We start from the raw sequence: 24687 nt of genomic DNA, 5'->3' as shown, positions 1-24687 counted from the left end.
ACTTACTCTGTGGCTTCAGAGAAGTCACTGCCACTCTGAACTTTCGCTGTGCTCCAATGGAATTTTGCTCGTACCCACCCTTCCCAACTTCCTCCTTTTTCTCTATTAAATAATGCTGCCATGTTCTGTGGACTTGCCTGTGGTTTGCCAAAGTTTGCATGGCCTGAATTGCATTCCTCTGATATTCCCAAGTAAACTCATTTTTGCTAGTAAAATAATCAGCTATTTTATTCTCAAGGTTGACAAGTACAACAGAGTTGGAGCCAAGCCTTTTAAACCCTGTAAGGTAAAGCAAACCCACTGTCTGTCAGAGCAAAGGGTGTGTCTGCAAGGCAGAAAATAGCTCTAAATGTGTGTCTTATAACATTTACTTACCCACAGAAACAATAGGCATACTTTACATGAAACACAACTGGTGGTGTTTTGTTTGGAATATTTGTGGAACTCAATCCACTTCTGCTGATTAAAGATTTTTAAGCCCATTCTACTCTCCCGGGGCAAGGGAGCCAAACTTTTTCTTTCTGAAGGCTAAAAACATCAGAGTTTGCCCCTCCCTACAAATGGCAGTCAGAGACCAAGCCAGATGATCAGAGAGACTTTACATGGAGTCCTACTTTCCCCAAGGAAGAGACACAAACCAGGGTGAGGAGAGTACTGTGCAACCTGGATGGAAAGGGAGCCAGAACCATGAGGCGGCCTATAAATTTCCTGTCAGATTAACAATGTAAAGGGAGTAGGTGCTCACAGAAAGTTTAGAAACCACAGGGAAACATAAAAAAGAAAAAGCCATACAGTAAGTCCTCACTTAACATCGTGGATAGGTTCTGAGGCTTGAAGCGAAACCTATTTTACCCTTGGCTAATTAATATAAACAAGACTTAAGCTTTTACAGCATCTCATCAACACTATAATGAAACGCTGTTATTGGAGGACCTGCTGTATGTAACCCCCTCCACCTGGAGATAGCTGCTATTACCTTTTGGGTACATATTTAATCAGTTTTGCAGCCATTTATAGATACTATTACTACCACTAGTGGCTACTATTTATTGAGTTGTTCTTTTGTTATAGACGCTAAGTGCTTTACATGTGTTAGTTCATTTGTAGTAGGTGCTACTATTCCCATTTTATAGCAAGTGAAACCGAGGCCTAGAGAGGGGTAGGGTTTGCTCAAGTACCTTCAGCTGGTGTGCAGTGGGGTCCAAGTAAGAAATCAGGATACTACTGCCAGGAAACCCTGTTGCCTTCCCCCACCCCGTTTTATTGAGATATAACTGACATATAACATTGTATTAGTTTAACGTGTACGACATAAAGATTTGTTATTTGTATACATGCAAAATGATCACCACAACAAGACTACTGAACATCACTTCACATAGTTACCATTTTTTTCATGTGATGAGAAATTTAAGATACACCTTTTACCAACTTTCAAATATACACTACAGTATTGTTAACAATATAGTTACAATGCTTTACATTATATCCTCAGGACTTATTTATCCTGTAACTGGGAGTTTGTACCTTTTGATCACTTTCACCATTCCCTACCCATCCCCATTTTCTACAGCTCACATTTTGCAATCAGGAATGTGAAAATCCCTGAAGGTTTGGAGATAACACATGAGAGTTCTGAAAGTGGGGAGAACAGCTTGAAGAGCAGCTACTATATTGGCCCAATGTCCAACCTGTCTTCTGAGAGCTGGAGGGCCTGTGACATGTTCTTCTCGCCTAAGATGGCCCCACGGCCTCTGTGTTTCCAAGCAGAAGAAAGAGGCTTCCTAAAAGGGGTTATAACCTACACCATCTATAAGAGATGCTGTTCTGCCAGACGGGAGCACCATGTATGTTTCCCTCCAGGGCAGAGAAACCTGTACAAGGCTGATCCTCCCTGTTCCTTCCCCAAAGAGGCAGCAACCTCGAGGCTGAGTTACACCCTACCTGAGAAACTGCTTGCTCCTTCAAAACGGCAGTTTCCCAGCTCTCAAACAATAGATGTGAAAATCCAACTCAGCCAGAGTACCCCAAGAATCCACCAAAGGGGGCCTTGGAATGTTTTATGCCATTGTTTCACTCATGATAGATCACAAACACATTTTTCCAGAACAGATTCTTTTACATCTTGATTTTTAAGGATTGCACTGTATTCCGCCATGCGAATATAGTAACATTTACCAAAGCAAATCTATTGGCTATTATATTTTAAAGATATAATAAGTAACCATGAAGCCAAAAAACAGCACACTCCTTATTTCCTTAGAGAAATTCTGAGACGTGGGATTACTGGCCAGACAGGACACACGGTTTTAAGGTTTTTGACAGACACTCCCAAACGTCCCCCTACAGAATATTCAAGATATTCTCCCCACCAGCCCTGGTGAGAATAAAGTACATGACTTTTAATGAATTACTGGCTAGGGCCTAGAAGACCACTGTTGAGTGAGCCGTTGAATTGAATCTGTATAAAGAACCAAAAGCTCCGAAATTCCACCAGTAGATGGCACTCTTTGCTAAGATTTGTTTTGAGAGGGACTTCTGGTAAAGCGTCTCAGGGACTATTAAATTTACATCAGGGAAGTCAGGTACGTACCTAACAAAGCAAATTTGCAGGAGGAAATCTCGGACGTTATCTGAAAATCAATCGACAGTGGTGGCGAAACAGTAGGATGTTGGCATCCCTTAGGATCTTGAAAAACGCTCCTGGGATGTTGTCACCCTTCCAGCTATTAAGGTCTCCTGCAACTTTCAAAGAGCCCTTCATGGGAGGCACCTACATTCCAGGTGCACCTGTGTTCTCTCCACCTCCCTTGTTAATTCTCCCTCGAGAAAAGCAGATTGGGACGACCCGGTACCTTCTGACTAGCTCTCTGGGCCCTTGTAGCATCCAGGGCTTATCACGGCTGTAATTTCACACTTCCATGTGTGATTATTGATCGCCTCTCTCTGTTGTTGTAGGTGGCATTCACTGTCATGTGCTGGGAGCCCGGTGTAGTGGCAAGCACCGGGGACACACCCTGCAGGTGTCAGCTGTGTGAATCCAGGTGGAGGTGGTGGGGACTTTGTTAGAGCTTTGGCAAATGATCCCGCTCCTTGCAAAACGAAATCTGTCCTGAGATTGTCAAGTCTTAACTGCTATCAATGACAGAAATTTAACAGCAGTCTAGAGGTGAATCAAGCACAGGAAGAAGGGTGGGAGAATAACTGAAAGTACACACGGGCTCAGGCATCATCAGAGGTTCCCACTCATTTACTGGTCAGTTTCATCACTCCACTAAGCCTTAGTTTCCTCATGTACAAAATGGCGCTGATGAGAGCACCCACGCTATTAAATAAGAACTTGCACTTTGAGGGCTCAGCCCAGTCCCTGGTACCCAACAAGGGCTCTGAAAGTTTGCTCGGCCACTACAGTCCAGTCTCCTGCCAAGCAGCACTCTCTGAACGGACGGTGGGAAGAAAGAGTGAAGAGATTATTTTTATTTTAATTGGTACCCCAAGCCACCAATGTACACATCTTGCATGTTAGTATTTGTGTCGTATGACCTTCTGGCTAGCAATATTTCAATTGGTTCTAACGTTCCAGAAGAATGACTGGCATGCTGGAAGCGGGTGCAGAAGGTGCAGAATGACATGCCTTGGCTAAACTCCCCGAGTCCGGACTCTTAAGTTTTTTCCCTGTTCACGTGTCAGTTTAATCAGCAAGTATTTTGGATTCTTTCTTGCTCCCAGGCCTACGATGACTGGCCATCCTGCACTCCCTCTCTGACTTCTGACCACTAGCTCTAGCTACCTGGCTACCTAAGGCATCTCTCACGTTCTTCAAGAATAACAGGCTAAACTAGATTTGGGGTTGGAGTTCTCAGAATGTCTCTCAGAATGTCTTTCTGAGAATGTCCCATTTTGTCAATTTGACTGAACTCATGCAAATTCCTAATTTCCCAAAGGCTGTGTCACTGCTTCTCAAATTTGTGTGCCCCTGAATGTTGTTCCTTGGCAGAGAGATCTCCCATAGGTTAAAATGGGAATTTCTGAGCCCAGGAATCAGCTCAGAATGTGGCTAAAGCGCTTCCCCTTCTCTAAGCTCCTGTCACTCAGCCATGTGATTCAGTACCCCAGATCCCAGCTGGACCACGAGCTTCCCACAGGAGGGGCCGTTTTGATCCTCTTCATATCTCCCTGGTCCCCGGTGCAGGCAGGCCTTCCTTCTCTAAGCACCAAAGTCAGGGGTCACTCCAAATCCCACCCTTCCTGTCCTGTGGCCCCAGGCCGGCCCTGCTACACAGCCTTCTCCCAGGCTGGTCGTGTTCGGGCCCACACCGACGGCGGAGTCCCCGGGTGTGCGTTCGGAACCACCAAGGGAGTAGGGCTGGGGAGATGCGGAAGCTGGTGAGGAGGGCGCGGTACCAGGCGCTTCACTCTCCCGGGACCCCGCGGGGCCTGGACGGTTCTCCAGGCTGGCCAGGCAACACGTGCGCGGAGGACCAGGGCTGAGCGGGCGGGGCCTGGTGGGCGAGCTGGGCGGGGCCCAGAGGCAGCAGGTAAAAGCAGGCGTCTGCCGGGGGAAAGGGACGACGCAGGGGCTGGGCGTGGAGGGCGGGAGCTGGAGGCGGGGCGCAGCGGGGCGGGGCCTGGAGGGCGGAGGGGCGTGGCCAGGCAGCCGCTTAGAAAAGCGGCAGCCGCGCGGTAGTAGAGGTCCTGTGTGAGCCGCTGCGCGCTCCTTGTGTCGGGTCCGACTGGCGGCGCGGCAGCATGGCGGGCGCGGGCCCGAAGCGGCGCGCGTCGGCGGCTCCCGCTGCGGCCAAGGAGGAGGAGCAGCAGGCGCAGGAGCGGATGCTGGCTGCTCAGCGCGCGGAGGGCGCGGAGGGCGCGGGGGACGCGGGGGACGCGGGGGGCGAGGGCGTGACCCTACAGCGCAGTATCACGCTACTCAACGGCGTGGCGATCATCGTGGGCACCATCATCGGCTCAGGCATCTTCGTGACGCCCACGGGCGTGCTCAAGGAGGCCGGCTCGCCAGGTCTGGCGCTGGTGGTGTGGGCCGTGTGTGGCGTGCTCTCTATCGTGGGCGCGCTCTGCTATGCGGAGCTGGGCACCACCATCTCCAAGTCGGGCGGCGACTATGCCTATATGCTCGAGGTCTATGGCTCGCTGCCCGCCTTCCTCAAGCTCTGGATCGAGCTGCTCATCATCCGGCCGTCTTCGCAGTACATCGTGGCGCTCGTCTTCGCCACCTACCTGCTCAAGCCGCTCTTCCCCACCTGCCCGGTGCCGGAAGAGGCCGCCAAGCTCGTGGCCTGTCTCTGCGTGTGTGAGTAACGGCGCGGGACCCAGCCTGAGGGGGGAGGGCGAGCCGCGTGCCCGCATACCCCGGCCATGCCGAATCCCCGACCATCCCCGCAGCCCTGGGTCTCCCGCATCCCCAGGCCATTCCAGCAGTTCTAGGCAAAGGCCAGTGGTCCCAGAACCCACGTGCGTCGCACTTAGTTTACACATCGCCTTGGGAATGCCGCAGTGACACAGAGGGCAGGGTCCGGCGTTCCACTTCCCTACCTAGTCATTCAGATCTGTTGGAGCTGAGTAATAGTCTCGGTAGTGTCTGAAAAATCAAGTTTCCTGTTTGAGCTTCCCCAGTGCTGTTTATGGAGACAGAAATTGTAGTTAGGATTCATTCATTTCAGCTCTTCACATCACCACACAGGAGTCAGAAGAGGCTGACTCATGCAAAAACCATAGTAATAAAACTGCAGATTAAATTTGTATGTGTTGGGATGGGTTTTTTTTTGGGGGGGGGGGTCCCATGTTGTTTTCACAAACAACCATTGGCCATAGTCCTAATGCCCACAGTGTTAGTAGGTTGGTGAGCGTGGTCCTGGTGTGTTGGTGGATATGTTGGTGGATACATGTTACATAAAATTTCACAGGGTCCAGAGACCAAAAGAAAGCCTGGCAACTCCATCATTACATCCAGAGTTTATTAAGGGAACTTACATAGCAGGCGCTTCTGCGCAGTGGCAAAACAACATGGATATCCTTCATGCCACGTGGCAGGCGCTAAAGGATTACATAGGTTAGGGCGGGATGAATAGGGGTACTGGGGTGTGACCTACCCCACGTAAGGGGAGAACGCCTTACATACTTGCCCAGCATAGGGCAAGGGCCTGTTCCAGGAACCAGTATGTCTGGGGCCTAGGGGAGGGGTCTAGGGCATAGAGTAGACAGACTCTGAGGGGATTTATGGAACATAATCTTTCTGGCCCAGATCTAGCTGGATTTAGCACGAAGGTCTGGCAGTGGTCAGGCTGCAGTCCCCATCATGGAGCAGTCTGTCCACCCCACTGTGGTGTTAGTGTGTTGGTAGACATGGTCCTGGTGTGTTAGTGGGCACAGTCCTGGTATATTCTTCACCTCTGAGTGAACCCCTCCAGAGAGAATTGCTGCTTTGCAAACAGTTTTCTCGTGGGATTTCATAAAAAAGTTATTTGTACCAAATGCCGTGTGATTTTCTTTTCAGCTGTTGGCAGTTTTTCCACCTACCCAGTGGTCAAACTTTAGGGAGGCTTGCGACCTGGAAGTGTCCTGCTTTCAGAGCTGCCACCTGATTTGAGGATTTGGCCAAATCTCGCTTGTGCAAATAAGTACAGTAAGCTATGAAACTCAGGGACTCTGCAGTTACTTGGAGTGGCTTCTGCCTGGCTATGTCTGCTGGTGCTGTTGGGCTTGTAGACTGTTTCTTGCATCAGCCTCACTGTGGTGTGGGGGCGAGTATTTCAGAATTCTGAGGGATGCTCTGGAAAGTGTCATATCCAGAAGGCAGAACTCAAGGCAGAACTTTGTTTGGCTGCCTGAAATCACACTTTCCTGAGACTCTGAACAGGTAGTCACGCCGGGTGAAGGGACAATGTTTGCCTTTTGGGAGGTCTCAGTGATATGGTACTCAGCTTTGAGAAACTTTGGTCCACACCTACCGTGTTTCCCCGAAAATAAGACCTAGCTGGACACTGAGATCTAATGAGTCTTTAGGAGCAAAAATTAATATAAAACCTGGTCTTATTTTATTATAAGACCAGATCTTATCTAATATAATATAAGACCTGGTCTTATATTAATTTTTGTTCCAAAAGACGCATTAGAGCAGATTTCTGGCTAGGTCTTATTTTCGGGGAAACACAGTAGGAATAGTCATAGCAATAGTTGATGTGCCTGAGAATAGGAAGGCCTGTGGCTTCTGGTGAGCTTTGAGCTGAGGGTTTTATGATATGATATGTTGGGCTGATGACCCAACATCATCAGCCCAACATATCAGCCCAACATAGAGGAAAAGTCTCTCTAAAGGCAAGGTGACTTTTGTTGGGTTGTTTTGTCATTAGAATTTTACTTGTCCAATTTTCAACATTGCTAGATTATGATACAATGTTTGGGCCCAACATGTGGTGAAATAGATAGTATCTTTAAAGCGGCCCCTCTCTAGTCTTTAAAAATGGATCCCTTATTTATTTAAGTTTTGGGTTTATATAGGTAAATCCTCAGACAGATTCTAGAAGGGCTGCCGTGGACGTGTCCTGGCCAATGCTCCAGGTCACACAGCATTGCGGGCCCATCTGGGAGGGTCATGTCAGTAGCACCCTTTTCAGTCGGGGTGAGGGTGATATTTTTCCATGTGTTGATCAGCCTCCGTAGTTCTTTTTCTCTGAACCACCCATGGGAATGTGAGACACGTGTGCGGACGTGTAGGGGTTTTTCTGATGGGAAGAGGAGTTTTAGTAATAATACTAGAGATGTGCTGTCTGCAAGAGCGAGCGCTGGTTGAAAGCCTGACTCTTCTGGAGAGGGACATGGCTTGTCCAAGGCTGACAGAACTCAGCTTACTGGACTGGCATGGCTGCTCTCACTCAGCACAGAGAAAGGTTAGGGTTGTCCAAGGAGGGGGCCTGCCTTTGTCAGGGGCTTCTGAGAAGGCAATGAAAAGCCGCAGAAAATTCCTGAGTGTTCCTTAATTACTGCGCAAAAGCTGGGTTCTAAAACTTCCACTTAAGATGGGAAAGGGTGCTCTGCACCCCTTTCTTCCTGGAGCCCATCTGTGCAGCAGGTGGGTGCTCTAGCACACCCAGCAGCCTGTGCTGGTGCTTCATAAAAGGGCCCTGGGGCCACTTTCTCCAGCAGTGTTCATGGGCTCTGGAGCATAGTTCTCATTTTGCTGGTTGATCTTTTCGGTCCCTTGGGCACGTCCCACAAGTTTCTTTCTGCTTGTTAAATAATTGTGTTGTGAAACACAATTGACTTGGTGCTTAGAATGATCCTGGGGACAATATAAATGGGGGGGATCCCTTTTCTTGTAGATCTGACATACAAATGATGAGATGGGCCCTTTTCATAGTGTAGCTCTGGTGTCTTCACCTTTTTAATGAGTCATGAAGGTGAGAAGCTAGCTCCATAACTTTTTCTTGACAGCCATGGGGAATTTGGCATGAGACTAGGTTTACGTGGGTTATTTATTGCTTAACGGAAACTTGTTAGCATTAGCTAGAAATTCAGGTAAGTCTGGGTTTTGCGTTTGCGGCAGAAGTCACTCAGGCTGAAGGTGAGTTCTCACTGGCTGGGTTTGCCTTGGGTAGTTTATCCTTCCTCCCTGGGCTGCTTTCTCTAAAATGGGACAGTGGTGTCTGGAGGGGCCCAGGCTAGAGGCAATAGGTGAGGGCCAGCCCATGGTAGGGTCTTGTATGTGGGAGTGACTGTGGTTCAGAAACATAGCTGTGGCCTAATTGGTCCTTTATCTCATGGGGGAAGCTCTCAGAAGAAGGGGTCTGGACTGGCCCACTTCTTCCTCTGGCTAGTTGTAGAAAAGACTTGGAGCCTATCTGTCAAGGTCATTCCAACCCAGGATGTGTAGGTGTCTGGGGAGTGACTGCAGACCACTGGTCGCCCGCCCTCCTCTCTCCTTCTTCTAGTTGGGTGGAGGGTAGGACCATGCCTGCTGGGACAACTTCCGCATGCAGACTTGCAAGTTACTTGCAGCACGTACGGTGGTCTGCTGGTGGCCGAGAATGGGACTGTGGAATACTGGGTCCCTGTCTTGTATGGTGGCCCCTCCTGAGTTCTGGAGAGCACTTTCTCCCTTTTGGAGACAGATGAGGTGGCCATGGCTCCCCTAGACTGAGTTAGTCCCCCACCGTGACCCTTACTTAGGCAGATCTGCGTGGAGTCGGAATGAGGGTTCCTCAGCTGTTGTTCCTCCGGGGACCCATGACCTGAGATATTTTCTACCTGGTGTCAGGTAAAGAGCCGCCACTGTGCGCATGGACGGATCTGGGTTCTGTTTCAAGAAATTCATGGGGACCTCCGAGCCTCAGTTTACGCGTATATGAAATGGGGATTTGTCACAGCCCTGCCTGGGGATTTGTGAGCATTCTAGGCCATGGTGTATTTAATGATGGCACATGGGGACCCAGTCACATGGTGACTGTGACTTATTTTTCACACTGCCCTCTGGTGTTTACCTGTAACATCTCAAACTGCCCCAGAACTTGCTCTTTTATAGTTTAGAGAAAAGAAGAGAGCGGGTGGAGAGAAGGCGGTAAAAAGCCAAAGGTGTTTGCCAGCATTTCCTGTTGGGGTCTGAGCTGATAAGATGCCTATCACATATGTGTCAGCCCTGCCAGCCTTGGGCTTTCTTGGGGGGTGGGGAGAGAAATGTCAACTCATTCTCAGCTCCTCCTGAGGCGTGGGTTTGGTGTGTGTGGGGGGTGAGTCATGGCTAGCTGACTTGCAGGCAAGTTGGTCAGTTGGGGTGATGACCAGAGCGGGGAGGGGAGACCATGGCAGCACCCCCACCCCCATTCTTCTAGCCACCTAGCTTGTCTCCATCAGTGCCAGGCGGTGACCATGCTCCTGGGGGTGTGGGATGCCACACGACATGTCCACCACTGTGTCCCTGAGACCCCAGCCTGGCCTGTCACAGTGAGGCCTGTGTAACAACTCCCACCTGGTTTGAGGTGTCTGGCTGCCAGCCAGCTGCCAGGGCTGAGCCTCTTGATGTGTGCAGCAATGGCTTCTGGGTGTTTCCAAGGAGCTGGTGACCCCAGAATCGTAAGCCATGAGCTCAGTGCAGACAACAGCCCAGTAATTAGCACTGAAATCCGACTTGTTTGCCAGACATGAAAGTACTCCAGCCACCGGAGCAAGTCAGGCGGAGTCACCGGACTGGGGCTGAGGCCTGTTGGGTCCTTCACAGAAGCATGTGACCCCCAGGGAAGTAGGAGATGCTGGCCTGCATTTCTAACCTTTTCCCCCCCGGGTCATTGTTCCCTTTAATAATTCCATGGAATGCGCAGGCTCTGCCTAGAAATGTGTACCAGGCACATTCACTCCAAATTGTATGCTCATGGGCTACTCAGGCCCGCTAAGGCCCACCTCCTCCCCTGAGAGTGGTGCCCTCATCATAGTAGAAACGATGTTTTCTAGCCGGTGCCCTTGGATTCCCCTCTTCCCACATGCTCTGCATTCTAGCCTGTGAAACCAGTGTTGCCATCCCCATTTTATGGCTGGGGAAACTGAGGGAGAGGTGGGCTGGGAGCGCAGACTGTACCCTCCTTCACGGCCTTCTGTCGTTAGCCATGTGGGGACACACAGCCACGTCTATGGCGAGGGTGGCAGGTGTCAAGGGTCTGGGATTGTGTCAGGTATCACGTCTAGGCATCTGGTTGGCTGGGGTGAGGATACATGTGGATCTCAGGTTCATCCATGTTCCGGACTCCTGGGAAGTGCTTCTACCCCTGACGGGGGCACCAGACTCCTTATACACCTGTCATCTTTCTATTAAAATCACATTCCAAACAAGCTTCCAGGGCAGGGTGGGCTGATAGCCACCCTCTCGGCTCCAGCTGCCCAGTGGCCACAGGCCCTGTCCTGGGGGCCAGGAGTACCATGTGATTGCACACTCCCATCTGGTGTCACCTTCTCGGGCCCTTGTCTGGATTGTGGCCAAGGGAGTGGCCCAGAGTGCACCTGTTCACACCAACAGGATGGCTGCCCAGTCCATCAGATGCTTCGTGGCTCTGACGGTTGGTGTCTCATCTACATCATGGCAGGAGGTCCCCCCACCCCCCACCCAGCTCTTTCCTCGATCCCAGCAGGATGCTGCATTCTTGTTATTGCTCAGGGGAGTGGGCGGTCCCAGGCAGGGCATTTTGGGAACTGCACCTCCCCCTCCCCCAGTGTGTTTTGCCCGCTCTGTGAAGAATGAGCATTGACTTCCCATTCGGGCTCTGGGAGCACGATACATGCAACCCGATCCGTGCTCTGAGTCACTCTGACCTTGGGTGCTGGCTGACATCTGTCGCCGCTGAGACCTGATCGTCGTCTGTGAGTTGCTCAAAGGATAGCCAATACAGAATCAAGGCCACCGCCGGCAGACGTGAGCCCTGGTGCCCACTGTGACCCTGTGGCCAGCCCAGCTCTTTGTCCCTATCTGTGTGCGCTGTCTGGCTGTGTCTTCACCGGGTTCCCTCGTGGGGGACCCTGTTAGCATGATCAGCTGTAAGACGGGCCGCTGCTGAAGGCCTGAGTGGGGCACTGGCTCTGTCCCTCAAGCTCTTTGAGTCCTTGGGCTGTGGGACATGGTCTGGGTTCTTGGCTTCTCCGGGCCTGTGTTTCAGAGCCTGGAGCAGGGCTGGGGTGGGTGGGTTCTGCCTGCAGAGGGTGTGTGAGTGCGCCATCCCATCCTGGCAAGGGTCAGGTGTTGGAGAGACTGTCCAGAAATCAAACATGGCAGAGCAGGTGTGCCTGGCAAGGGGAACCGTGAATGCCCTGGGGGACCAGGAGCCGCAGTCCCTCCAGGGGCCAAGAGGAGGCTACAGGTTTGCCAAGCACAGGAGACGGAGAAGGTGCGGCCTGCTTGCGGCCACTTCTGGCGGGTCTGGATGCCCTATGCAATCACACCTGTGTGTTATGGGTCTGGGGGAGGGTTCTCCTTTCCGACCCTCTCAGAGCTTAGGAAAAGGATTGGAGGAGGAGTGAGGGCAGCCAGGAGGGGTTATAGGTAAAGAAGGTTTTTCCCCACAAGCCTGGCCTGTTCCAGGAGGAGCAATCTGCTTGTGCTGAGGGTGCCAAGTTCAGGGGACTGGGGAAGGAGAGAGGCCGAACCAGATTTTGGTGAACCGGCATTTTGTTCCAGTGGATTGGTGGGGATGGGCAATTCAGGCCATCAGTGCTGAGGCAGGGGGGATGTGAGGGTCTGTCCAGCCTGGTCACGGGTAAACTCATGCTGTGAGTGTCCTCCAGCTAATAGGGTGGGGCTTCTCTGCAGTGAGCCCATTCTGGAAAGTGATGGAGGGAGCTTGCAGCCTTCACTGTTTTCCAGGATGGTGGGACTCGGTGAAGTCCAGTGCTGTCTGGTCCGTATGAAGACCCTGTACTGGGGCTATGGAGCAGAATGGGGACTGGGCCCTCTCCTTGAGGTGGTCTCACCTGGTAGAAGGGAGGCATGTATGAACATACATGTTCTATAGCTTGGGTCAGGCCCTGCGCTTAACAGGGCACATGCAGGCAGGGAAGCTGGGGAGCCCTGGCCTGCCATCTCAGGGTGCTTGGGGCAGGCACTCATGGGCACTGCTCCCTGCAAGTCCCACAGGAGAAACCCTTGGCCCAGAGAGCAGCAGACACCTGTGCAAGGCCCCACTCTGAAACGCCAGACTGGTTCAGACGTGGGACAATGACCCCACATACTTGTCCCCTCTTCTTCAAGGGTGCCCCCAGTAGACTTACATCTTAGTCATGTTTATGGTGGGTGGGGCCCTACAGGGTTTGTCTTCATTGGTGGGTCTCAGCCCTGGCTGCACCTTGGAATTAGCTGGTTAGGGCTGATGCCCAGGTCTTCCCAGACCTAGCAAGGTATAGGAGTGCAGGCCAGGGAGCTGTGGAACTTCTCATGGGAAGCCAGGGTTGAAGACCCTGGTCAGCACAGGAGTGGCCCCACTCTCCTGGTGATTGCTGTGTGACTTTCAGCAAGTTGGATAGCCTCTCTGAGCTCCATTTACCCCAACTATCAAATACAGGTGTTGGGTTGAATGCTACACCTCTCAGGTACAGGAACTGAAGATTTTCTCTCCAGCCCCCAATCCCTGGTTCAAGCCATTGTTTCTCAGTCTAGTTGTGTGGACAAGGCTCCTTGTCTCATGCTGGTATTATGAGCCTTGTGCTCCCCCCTGGCTGAGGCAGTCGGTCGCCAGTCATCGGTGGCTGCTCCCAGCAGCTCCCTGCCACTCTCACCAACGCGGGCCCCTCATGCTGGCATATGGTAACCCACGGCAGCACACAGCACCCGGCTCCAGGGAGAGCTGTTGTTCACAATCTTAGCTGTAGAGGGCGCAGCTCACTGGCCCATGTGGGAATCGAACAAGTTAAAGAGCTCTGGTGCCCAGCTGAGCCACTGGGCCGGCCCCCTCCGTTTTTTTTTTTTTTTTTTTATATGCATTACTGCTGGAGGAACAGAGGGTTTGGGGTCTGGGTGGGGGTTTCCAAGCCACAGATGTATGCATGTGTCTCTGCATTTAGCCAGTGATGGAGACTCCTAAACCACTGAGTCCCCTGCACATACTGCCTTCTGTTCTCAGCAGATCTTCACACTTAGCAGTGACCTATCAGATTCATACTAATCTTTGATGGAGTGCCAGACTGTTTGCATAACTCAGCCACAGAGCAGGCAGCAGTATTCCTAGTTAGTGGATGAGGAAACAGGCTCAGACATGCTTAGTAACCTGCCCAAGGTCACACAGCATCAACTCCGAAGATTTCAAAACCAGAGGGCATGCCTCCCTGCTCCTATCTGTCCTAGCTATTCTTGGGTTTAAGGGGCCCTTTGGGAACTTCCCTCTTCTTCAGGACTCTTGCTGTCAAAGAGCCTGGTAATGAGGGAAAGTCATTTGTGGGATTTCCTGCTTACCTCAGGACTGAGTTAACTACATCTGCCTCTTTACTGACATGTTTTGAAATGAATTTGTCAGCCCCAGTCCAGATGCTCGCCGACACCTCCACCCTGGGCTGGGCTGAACTCTGTGTGGTCGGGTGTAGCCCAGCCCCAGTTAAAAGTAGGAAAAATATGGAAACGTGTATTCCAGTGCTGAATTTGAAAATGTAATGCTGGCTTATTAATTTCTGCAGAAATCAGTGAGTCAAGAATGGGGGAGGAACTTGAGGGCCAGCATACCCCGGGCAGATTTCATGCCTTGCCTCTGCCATGGGCAGCAGCCTCTTGAATTGGAACACTTCCCTTTGCTCCCAGGGAGACTGGGGTCCCATTTGAACAACCCCCTACTTCTGGGAATTGCTTTATTTTCCCTCAATGGCCAGCGGTCGGGCCATGGGTGGGTCTGGAACCGTTGTCGACCTGAGCCGCTCAGGGCTCTGGTGCATCCTGGAAGTAACACCATCCTTCTCATGGGGTTGGGTTGTCAGGTCACACACGTTTGTCTTCTTAGAGCCCAGTAAAGGTGACTTACGTATCATGCATGAAGTCACCCCCTGGGTTTCCGAGTGGGTTCCCCAGACCGGCAACCTCAGCATCCCTGGGAACAGGTCAGAGAAGCAGGTCCTCAGGCCCCCAAGGGACTGACACCCCCTGGAGTATAAGACCCTATGTGTCATTAGGGATGAGAGAGTTAAGGCAAGAAATGAGGAAATGCTGGGAGGTAGAGGGGGAGGAGCAGGCCGCCATGGGGGGCTCTGCCTGGGTTGGAGCTGACTGGGGAGGGGGCTCGCACTAAGCCCACAGGACATCTGGACTTCACGGAGCCATGGAGGAGCGTGTGATTAACAAGCCCCATGACCACTGAGTGCCCACCAAACCCTGGGACCCCATGTGTGCCGCGTGGCTTTGGACGAATGAGGCAAAGGCAGGGCAAGAACCCAGAGTGACTGAACTCCCCTTTCATGGTCAGCCCCATTGGGAGCCGCTCTTCCAGCCACCTGGGCCACGCCATCCCCTATTCTTAGTACCTGAGCAAGACCGTGGTCTCTGGTCGCTGTCCTAGGAGCCGGCCCACTTGCAGCCGGTGCTTTGGGTCCAAATGCCCAGTGAATGCTGCAATGTCTCACAGGTGGGGGCCAGGCTCCAAGTCAGCAGGCTGGCTGGCTGGCTGGCTGCCTGGGCCTGGCTCTTGGGCCAGCCTCAGTCTCAGTAGTCAGCGGGTACTGCTCTCTAGCCTGGTGCCAGCTGCTGCCCTGGGTGCACCTGGGAGACCGGGCTACCTGAGCTTCCTGGAACCAGTGCAGCCTACCAGCCACTTCCTCTCTATCTTGGGCGCGTGTGGCAGAGCTCTAGGTCAAATGACACTCATTTGCCTGGCAACTCAGCCCCTCCCAGCCAGTTTCTGACAGCCGGAGCCCAGCTGTGTGAGGCAGCCTTGCTCCTAGGCCTCAGACTGTCTTTGCCCCAAGAATTGGCCCTTTTTACTGAGGACCCTAAAACGGCGTACAGAAAGCAACTTGTTTTTCAAAGAGATTTGTTTGAGGAGCCCACCGGATGCAGTTTCTTGTTAGGACTCAGTAGTGAGGTTCTAGGCTCTGGGACTCCTAAACTTGGGCCCTGCCTGGATCCCAGGTGTTACCTGCCCCCATTCATTTCCCTTCCCTTCTGTCCTGGGCGGGGGAGGGGATGGTTCCTGCAGGGCCTGGCCCACAGGTGGGGGGATCCATTGCTGTAGCCCCCTGGGGGCTCATTTCTTTGGAGATAGCGGACAGATTTCCTGGTAAGTAGAGGCCAGCTGCTGCAGTTCTGGTCGGTTCTGTTGGGCTTGTCACCTCCTTCTGATGTGTGTAACCTTGAGTCAGCAGTGGGAGTGAGGGGCTTAGAGTCAGCCCGCCACCCCCAGGTACACTGAGAGCACTCAACGATGGGATGAGTCTGAGTATACAACTGGTGCTTATACATTGCTCTTGTTGGCCGAAATCGTTGCTGGTTTTGTTATCCACATCCACAAAATCTCGAAGAAGTGAAGCCCCGGTCACGCAGCCTGATAAATCCCATCAGGGTTTTACCCTCAGCTGGGGAGGGAAGTAGATTTTGGTATATTTTTTTGTGATTGTGTGTTTGGTGTTTTTAAATGAAAACAGACTCTCCTTGCATTTCAAGGGAGGCCATGTGAGTGAGACAGCCAAATGAGCCAGCATTGCATACATGAGGCTGTAAAACTAGCAGAAAATAGTTGAGGTCATTGTCTGGGAGAAGTCTCGTCTGGGGGCAGAACCCCAACAGTGGACAGCCCTGGCCCTGGGAAGAATTACCAGGAGGTGGACGATTAGGGGACCTAGAGACTGAGATGGTCAGATCAGGCTTGGGAGGGGCCTTTGCGTGCTGCTCAGATAACCACCCTCCCTGAGACATCGGCCAGGGCCAGGAGGTGGCTGGTGACATGGATGTGTCAGCAGTGAATGCCCCTCCCTGCTCAGAGCACCTTCTCATGTACCCCCATGCCTTTGAGAAGTGGGCATCATGAGGGGAAGCGGAGAGATTGGGGGGTGTCTTTGAGTCACACTGGTGGGTGGAGACCCCCAAGATACAACAGGCACAGGGTTTGGTGGTCCCAGAGGCACTACCGTATGGGGTCCTAAGAAATAACAGATTGAGGTGGGGAGCCACTGTGTGTCATCAAGCTTATACCCAGCCAGTGTCTTCCACCCATGTGGCCCTGTGGGACTGTGCTGCCCTTGAGGTCTACAGATGAGGAATCTGAACTGAGTTGCCCAGTTCGGGCCAGCCCTGGACTTGGAACTCATGGCTGGGCTCTAACTGTAACCAGGTGTCCCCCGAGGCCAGGAGATGAGAGGAGGAGGCCTGGCCGAGGGTCTTCTTTCCTTCACTGGCAGTACTTCCTGCCCTTGAGGCGCACCTGACATGAGGATGGAGGTACAGGTGGAACCATTGCAGGAGGAGGAGGGCAGGAGACCCTTGACAGAAAGATGGTGACTTTGCTGGAGCCGGTGGGGCGGGCCTCTAGTGCAGCCCTGGGATCCCGGCTCTTTTGTTGAGGTTGAACTGGACGCCCCTGCCAGCCAGCTAGGTGGGCTGTGTTACACCAGGATGAGGTTGGGGACACAGACACAAACCTAAAGAAGAACAGGCTTCCCGCTCAGGCCTGTGGCATGGGCCATCCACACACAGCCCGGAGCCACTTCCTCTCCAGGGAGCACTGGGCTTTATCTTCTTGGCTCCAGCTGTCGCAGAGCTTGAGCACAGCCATGCTTATCTGGGGGTGCTGGCTCAGGGAACCCTGGAGAGGGCTGGCTTCTAGCCAGGGTGCCCTCCTGATAGCCACCCACCTTTATCAGCCTGTTGCTGGGCCCCTGCCCTGGTGTGCCTCCTCATCTCCCTTCCTGGAGGGGCCGCAAGCTAGTAGTGATGGTAACAGCAGCAAACCCTCCTTACATCTCCTTACACCCAGGACCTCCCAACATGCCATCATCCGCCATCCTGCAAGTGTGGAAACAGGCTCAGAGGAGTTGGGCATCTTGTCCAGGGGGTGGAGCTTACCGCAGGGCAACTGAGCTGCGAATGGAGCCCATTGACTGCCTCCCAGGACTGCTTTTGTTAAGGCTAAAGGACACCGAGTCCTCATCGATTCTTCCATTTACTTAAGATTATATTTCATTTTGAAATTTTTTTTTAAAAAAGGAACACTATGAGAACAATAAAGGACTTGTTTACTCATTGGCCAAAGTCATTGAAAATTAAAATTTGACCATGTGTTGGTTCTTTTTATAAAGAAACACATATTATAAAGTCTCCTTTGTTCTGTGATCCAGTCTCTTCCCCTTCCAGACTGCACACTGCCAGCCCGCCTTGCCTGTCCACAGTCTGGCTACGTTTAATGTCGTGAGATGTTCCAGGAGAAAGCCTCAGTGCAGAGCAGCTCTGACACCTGCTGGGCAGAGCTCAGCACTTTCTAGCCCCCAACAGCTGGGTTGTATCTTGCAATGGGCAGCGTGTGTGTGTCCTTTGTTCTCAATGGAGGGGCGTTGGGCCTCCGTCCCGCCCTAGTGACAAGGTCTCCTCAGTGTTAGTGATCACCACAGTAGGACAGCCCACAGACTGGGGACTCAGGGCGAGCTCCTCCTCTTTCTGGAGCCTTAGTCCTCATCTGTGAAATGGAGAGCGGTCCCTCCTCCCCGCAGGATGGAGAGACCGCAACTGGGATGACCTGAGCAGAAGTGACAGCCAGAGCTGGCTACACTCAGCGCCAGCAGTGCCGCTGTGGTTTCTGAATCTAGCTTGCCTGAGACCAAAAGTGGGCAGGGCTGGTGGCAGCAGGAGGAGCTGCCACACAGTGCAGTAGGCTTGGCCACGCCTCTGTCAGGGCATGAATGGAGGAGGAGTGATGCAATCTGCAGGCCTCTTGCATATCCGGAAGGTTGTGTGTGCCTTGAGGAGGAGGGGCCTGAGGCACTTGCTTCAGGGTTGTCACTGACCCACAAGGAAATAGGAGGCTGTCCCAGAAAAGCCCTGGGACCCGCCCTCTCGCTGTGCAGAGGCTGTGCAGAGGTACCCGGGGCCAGGAAGGAACAGATTAGAGCCTGGGCTTGCCCTCCGAGGCCCTTCCACCCTGGGTCCCAGCCACGCGGCAGGTTGGACCAGAGAGCACTAGACTGAAGCCTAGCAGAAGGGAATTTCACTGTTTACCCTCCTTTCCCCACCCTGCACTATCAATCCTGTGGGGGACGGCAGAGGGCCTCCGTCCCGGGTCTGCCCTACCACCTTGGACACGAGGCTTCTCTGAACTTGTTCTGTGCTGGAAATGGCAGTGCTGATGTGCTTAATACAGGACAGCTTGATCCCACTGGTCCTAAGGACCTGGACAAAGTGTGTGTCCACCCCAGAGCCGTACAATGAAGGTGTGCTATTTGCCCCGTGCACGTGTCAGCCCCCTCCTCTGAGCCTTTCTGCTCCTGCTGAGAGATGTGGCTTCAGTACTGTGACATGGACACTTTGTCATACGCCTCACATTCTCATGGCTTCATTTAAACCCCTCATCTTACTATTACTGTGCTTCCCCGAAAATGAGACCTAGCCGGACAATAAGCTGCAATGTGTCTTTTGGAGCAAAAATTAATATAAGACCCGGTATTATATCATGATATGATATATTATACCAGGTCTCATAGTAAAATATGGCCGGGTATTATATGTTACATTATGTTATGTTCTATTACATTATATAAGACCGGGTATTATATTATAGTAAAATAAGACTGGGTCTTATATTAATTTTTGCTCCAAAAGACACATTACAGCTGATTATCCAGCTAGGTCTTATTTTCGGGGAAACACGGTATGAGCCAATGACAGGTACAAAACCACAGCCTAGGAGCCGGGGGCTCCACCAGGATCCCCAGGAGTAAGGGTCACACCCGGCGCAGGGGAACTTCTGAGTGTTTCAGTTTAGAAATAGCAACTACTTACAAAATATTTTTGAGCCTTAACTTTCTCAGTGCCTAGCATATGCATCCAGTCTCAGCCATTGCATCAGCCGGAGTTTAGAGCAGTGAAGGAAGAACGAGGGCAGGAGGGTTCTATGAAGGTTTGACTTGATTTCCCAGAGACGTAAGCAGGCAGGCAGGGCATTGGGGCCCTTAATCCTAGTCAGAGCACCCTGGAAAGATTTCCTGTTCTACCTGAACTGGTGAGTCTCATCTAGTTAATTAGCGTGGATTTATAGCTCTTTGCCTAGTCCTCAAATTGTAATATTATACGTAATTAATCTATCTGGGGAAAGATGCCACCTGGGGTCCCCCAGCCCCGGCTTAGTCTGTCTGGGAAAGAGAAAGGATGAACAAAAGGCCTTTCCAGATTTTCTTACCTGACTCCACGCAGCCCTCTGAGGAAGTGTGCGTGCGGGCCATGGTGGGGAGGTCCTTCCCATAGGTCCTGGCCACGCTGGTTAATGTTTAATGACCAGCCCTCCACGGAAAAATGGCCCCCATCTGTGCTCCTGCCGATTCCCTGGTGCAAGTGCTCTCTGGGTGGCTGGTTTCCAGCACAGAGGGACCTGGGACTAGTGAGTGGGTGCCGCTAGCCTGACAGCATATTTCTATCCTACGTAAAGATTCCACAGCATAGAGACCTGAGTAAGTGCATGAGTTCGAAAGAGGGAAATGGGAAGGGATGAGTGTTGAGTGTTCGTCACCTTTGTTTTGGTATAATTTTATTTCGTTGGAAGTTTTCCGGAGTGGCTGTGTGGCTGTGTTAATAGCCAGTTCTCAGGATCTCTGAACAGTTAGTGGCAGCTACTCAAGTGTATACTCATCGCTTGACCCTCCCCTCACACCTCTGCGCAGGGCTGGGGTCTTATAGGCACCCAGGCAGCACCTGCTTGTATCCAGGCGCATTTGCTGAGCCTGGCTTAGCTGCTGCCGTGTCCCCATCTCTGCTCCCATCCAGGTCAGGGGAAACCACATGTGACTGCTGCGATTTTCAGTTTTCAAGGTATGTTGTTACAACAGCAGTAGAACTGGAGCTCCTGTGTGGTTTCCTCTAACAGCTCTGACCACCGGGGCCAGGCTGCTTGTTGACCCCCGGGGCTATAGCACGCTACTTCAGTCCCCATTTCAGGTGTGAGAATTGCCCCCATCATCCCACCTCTTGATTTGTCACGTGGATTTGTGCTAACAGGATACCACACTCACCTCTTTTCTCAGTGGGATTCTAGAAGATTCTCTTTGAAGACAGGGTTGCCCACCTTCAGGAAGTTTGGTAGGCCGTGCGTGAACTTGATAAGTTATGGTAAATGATAAGTTATGGTAAATGCTGAGTGGGTGCAAAAAGGTGAATGCAGTCCTCCTCCAAATGGCAGGTTTGCTAGTATTTAACCAGAGCTCTGAAGGCAGCACTCAACTCAAAGACCCCACCCAGGTGTGCAGAGGGTGGGGTTGGGGAAGAGGAGGAAAGGTAGCTGTTCTGATTGTCAGTCCCTTAGGAGGTTGAAATTCATTAAGGGGTTTCCACATCCCGCCGGTGTGGGAGGGGCTTCCCCCGTAAGGGGGCGGGGCTGGCGCACTGAGTCCTCTGACAGTCCCAGCCAGGGAATTTCAATTTGAAACCTAGTGGAGGGAGGCAGGAGGCTGGAGGCAGGAGGTGGCCTGCGACAGGGCTGGGGCTGAAGCCAGACCACAAGCTCACGAGCATAAGCTGTGACCATGACTGCTGAAGTAGGCCCCCCTCCAGCCCCCGTCTTAAGTGAAGAAGTTATCTGACCAGCTAGGAGCAGATGCAACCAAGGACAAACCTAAAGAAATAGAAAATCAACAGAATCAGTCATCTGATCCAGCGGAGGAAAAAGGTTCCCGATCATCTCCTCTAACTGAAAGCCAACGTAGTCCACACCACCAGAAGAGAAAGAAGATTTGGTCTGAGAACAGGTGAATTTCTTAATTCATACCTCCATGGCTTAAGAAACAAAAGTCCTGTAACTTAGTCATGGCCAGAGGTACAGGAGATAAGGGCCTCCTCAAGCTGTTGCGGAAGAGCAGGTTTAAAGTAGAAAAGAACCTCTTCCTGGAGGAGAAAGGCAGGCCAACAGGTCAGGGTTGATGTTAAGGAAGAGAACATCACTGAAGGTGATGCAATCCTGAGACACAGCCTGCTCAAGAAGGAAGGAAGGAGAGAGGGGAGGAGAAGGTAAAGGAAATACGGGATGACAAATCAGAAGCAGCAGCAAAAAGGGAGACAAAGAAAGTGCAGACCAATGAGCTGACAGCAGAGAATGCCTCTCAAAAAACCACCAAGACCCAAACCGTCCAGTGTAAAGTGACCCTCCTAGATGGCACCGAGTACACCTGTGACCTGGAAACATGCGAAGGGCCAAGTGTTATTTGACAAAGTGTGTGAACATCTCAGTCTCTTGGAGGAGGACTACTTTGGATTTTGTTTCAGGTAAGCCCTGAGTGGAGAAATGGGCTAGATCCCACAAAAGAAAGAAAGAGATGACTGCAAAAACTTCCCTAGCTGTTCACCTTTAATGTGAAGTTTTAGCCTCCTGATCTGTCTCCATTGACTGAAGATATCACTAGATACTTCTTCTGTCTTCAGCTTTGTCACATTTCCTCTGGCCACTCTTTTGTGACTCACGCCCTCCTGGGATCTTACACATTGCAGGCTGAACTTGGAGACTGACTCAAAAGAGCATAAAAGTGGTAACCTCAGTGACTTCTAGTTAGCCCCCACACAGATTAAGGAACTGGAAGAGAAGGCAGTCGAGCTGTATAAAACCCACAGGGGCTTATCCCCAGCACAAGCTTATTCTCAGTTCTTAGTGCAAAGAGGCTTTCCATGTATGGTAGTGACCTACATCATGCCCAGGACTCAGAAGGCGTGGACATCAAGCGGGGCCTCTGTGCTAATGGACTCCTCATTTACAAAGACAAACTGAGAATTGATTGTTTTGCTTGACCGAAAACCTAGAAAATTTCCTATAAGCACAGTAACTTCTACGTTAAAGTTAGGCCAACAGTGGGAGGTGGCCGGTTAGCTCAGTTGGTTAGAGCGTGGTGCTCTTACCAACAAGGTTGCCGGTTCGATCCCCACATGGGCCACTGCGAGCTGCACCTTCCACAGCTAGATTGAAACAACTACTTGACTTGGAGCTGATGGGTCCTGGAAAAACACAAATAAATAAATAGAAGTTTAAAATGGGAATAACTACGCCAGCCAAAGCTAACACAATACAACATTGTTGTGAGTTCAAGTGAAATAAATGTAAATTGTCATCCTCTTTTGAAAAAAAAAAAAGTTAGGCCCACAGAGCTGGACACAATTTGAGACCACTATTGGATTCAAATTGCCAGAGCATTGGGCTGTAAAAAGGTTATGGAAAGTGTGTGTGGAGCATCATACTTTCTGCAGGCTTGTATCTCTAGAGCAGCCACCAAAAGTCAAGTTCCTGACCTTGGGGTCCAAATTCCTCTACCGTGGTTGCACCCAAGTCCAGACCCACCAGGCCAGCACCCTCACTGATAGGCTAGCACCCCACTTTGAGCACACCTCTAGTAAACACGTCTCCAGGAACCTAGATGGAGCGCCAGTTGATTGTGGACCAAAGACTTATGAAAGATTTTCCTGGCCTGAGCTGGGGATGTTTCAGCCCATGGCCGTGGAGTGGTCGGTGCTGCCATGGTACAAGACAGACATAGCAGAAGGGACATCAGAAACCCAACCAAAGCCCCGCAGGGGCCACTCATTGAAGGGAAGGAGTTCACATGAGACTCTGAATGTAGTGGAGGAGAAGCAGCAGGCAGAAGCTGGGAAAGACGAAAGAGTCATCACTGAAGAAGCTAGCAGTAAAGAAATATCACCTGGCAGTGGTCCTGGGGCGATCTGAAAAGTGGAGCTTCTGACAGAAAGACTCCACCACCCTATCTTTGGAGAGCAGCACAGCAGCAGCAGTGAGAGTGGGGAGAAGATGTGGGAGAGGACCGTCCCCACCACCGTGGGACCAAGGACACCGTAAAGGAAGAACAGGAGGAGTATGAAGAAGAGGTGGAGGAAGAACCCTGCAGAGCAGCATCAAGGTAGAGAGGGAGGAACAAAGCCAGAAACCAGCGCAGGCAAACAAGCAGGGGCCAGTGTAAGCACAGTACAAACAGTGACCCAGGAAACTAGTTGCCCCAAAGATATCTGCAGAGAAGGGGTACACAGAGGCAGTACTGAGCGAGAGATGAGGGACGAAACAGAGAATGTGAAACATACGGTTCTTGGAGAGGTGTCTTGTGTTGACGTGGATGTTTTTGCCACAAATTATTTGTGGGTCAGTGCCACCCGCGGTAGAAACCGAGGTGGTAACAATTTCTGATGCCTCACAAAGGACAGAAATCTGCACGGATGAATTCCCTGTTATCCACAATGAGACCAAAACCATCACACGGCAGTCTCCACAGATTGATGGTGGGGCTGGTGGTGACTCGGGCCCGTTACTGACCGCACAAACCATCACATTGGAATCCGTGTCGACGACAACAGCCACACACATCACCAAGACTGTAAAAGGTGGAATATCCGAAACAAGAACTGAGAAACACAAGAATTGAGACTCTGCAGGAGGTGCAGATACTGATGATGACCAGGCTCTGGCTCAGGCTAATCAGGGAAGCCAGGAAGCAGCACCCCGGCATGCCGGTCATGAGAGCTCCAAGAAACGGAGCTCCAAGAAATGGAGTTGGAGGAAGGGAAAGAGTAAGTTGAGAATTTTGTTTTCTAAACAACAACATTCAGCTTTGTGAACCTGAAGAATGTTGACCATTCCAAGTCTTAATGCCATATCACTACAGCGAATTTATACTACAGCTGGTAACAATGACCAGAAGCCTGAAGAAATTAAAATGCCAACACCAAACCTTATCTTAACAGCTCTGGTCTATACTGTTCCCTCACATTTTAATATATAACTTTGTTTTATAACCACTTCTAAATATTCTAGGTTGGTTGCTTTCTTTTTTTTTTAGTTAGGGAATTTTGTTTGCTATTTGTGTACAACTACCTGCTTTTTGTGACTCACTTTGATCCATGATAGTGAACAAAGCCAGCCCCAGCTGGCAAGGTAGCCGTCGCTTCAGCAGGTGCTATTGTTTGGAAAGGAAATTGACGAATTTAGATAGTGGCTTTCCTTCCAGCTTCTTCCCTTTGAATTCCCATTAATTTATGATAAATAT

At 51.3% G+C, this 24687-nt stretch overlaps 1 protein-coding gene and 1 pseudogene across 1 annotated transcript in view; both read left to right on the top strand.

Annotated features, from left to right (window-relative positions):
• Positions 1-4705: 4705 nt before the first annotated feature.
• The window catches only part of SLC7A5 (solute carrier family 7 member 5), a 43979-nt gene continuing 23997 nt past the window's right edge, over positions 4706-24687 (top strand). The window contains exon 1 of the mRNA XM_033127836.1: positions 4706-5308. Coding sequence (XP_032983727.1) covers positions 4750-5308 — 559 coding nt within the window. The 5' untranslated portion in view covers positions 4706-4749. The remainder of the gene's footprint in view (positions 5309-24687) is intronic.
• Positions 19958-24220, top strand: LOC117034708 (band 4.1-like protein 2; annotated as a pseudogene).

The sequence above is a fragment of the Rhinolophus ferrumequinum genome, chromosome 15, assembly GCF_004115265.2.
Source record: "Rhinolophus ferrumequinum isolate MPI-CBG mRhiFer1 chromosome 15, mRhiFer1_v1.p, whole genome shotgun sequence".
In the NCBI taxonomy this organism is placed as follows: Eukaryota; Metazoa; Chordata; class Mammalia; order Chiroptera; family Rhinolophidae; genus Rhinolophus; species Rhinolophus ferrumequinum.
This window is presented reverse-complemented; position numbering and strand designations above follow the sequence as displayed.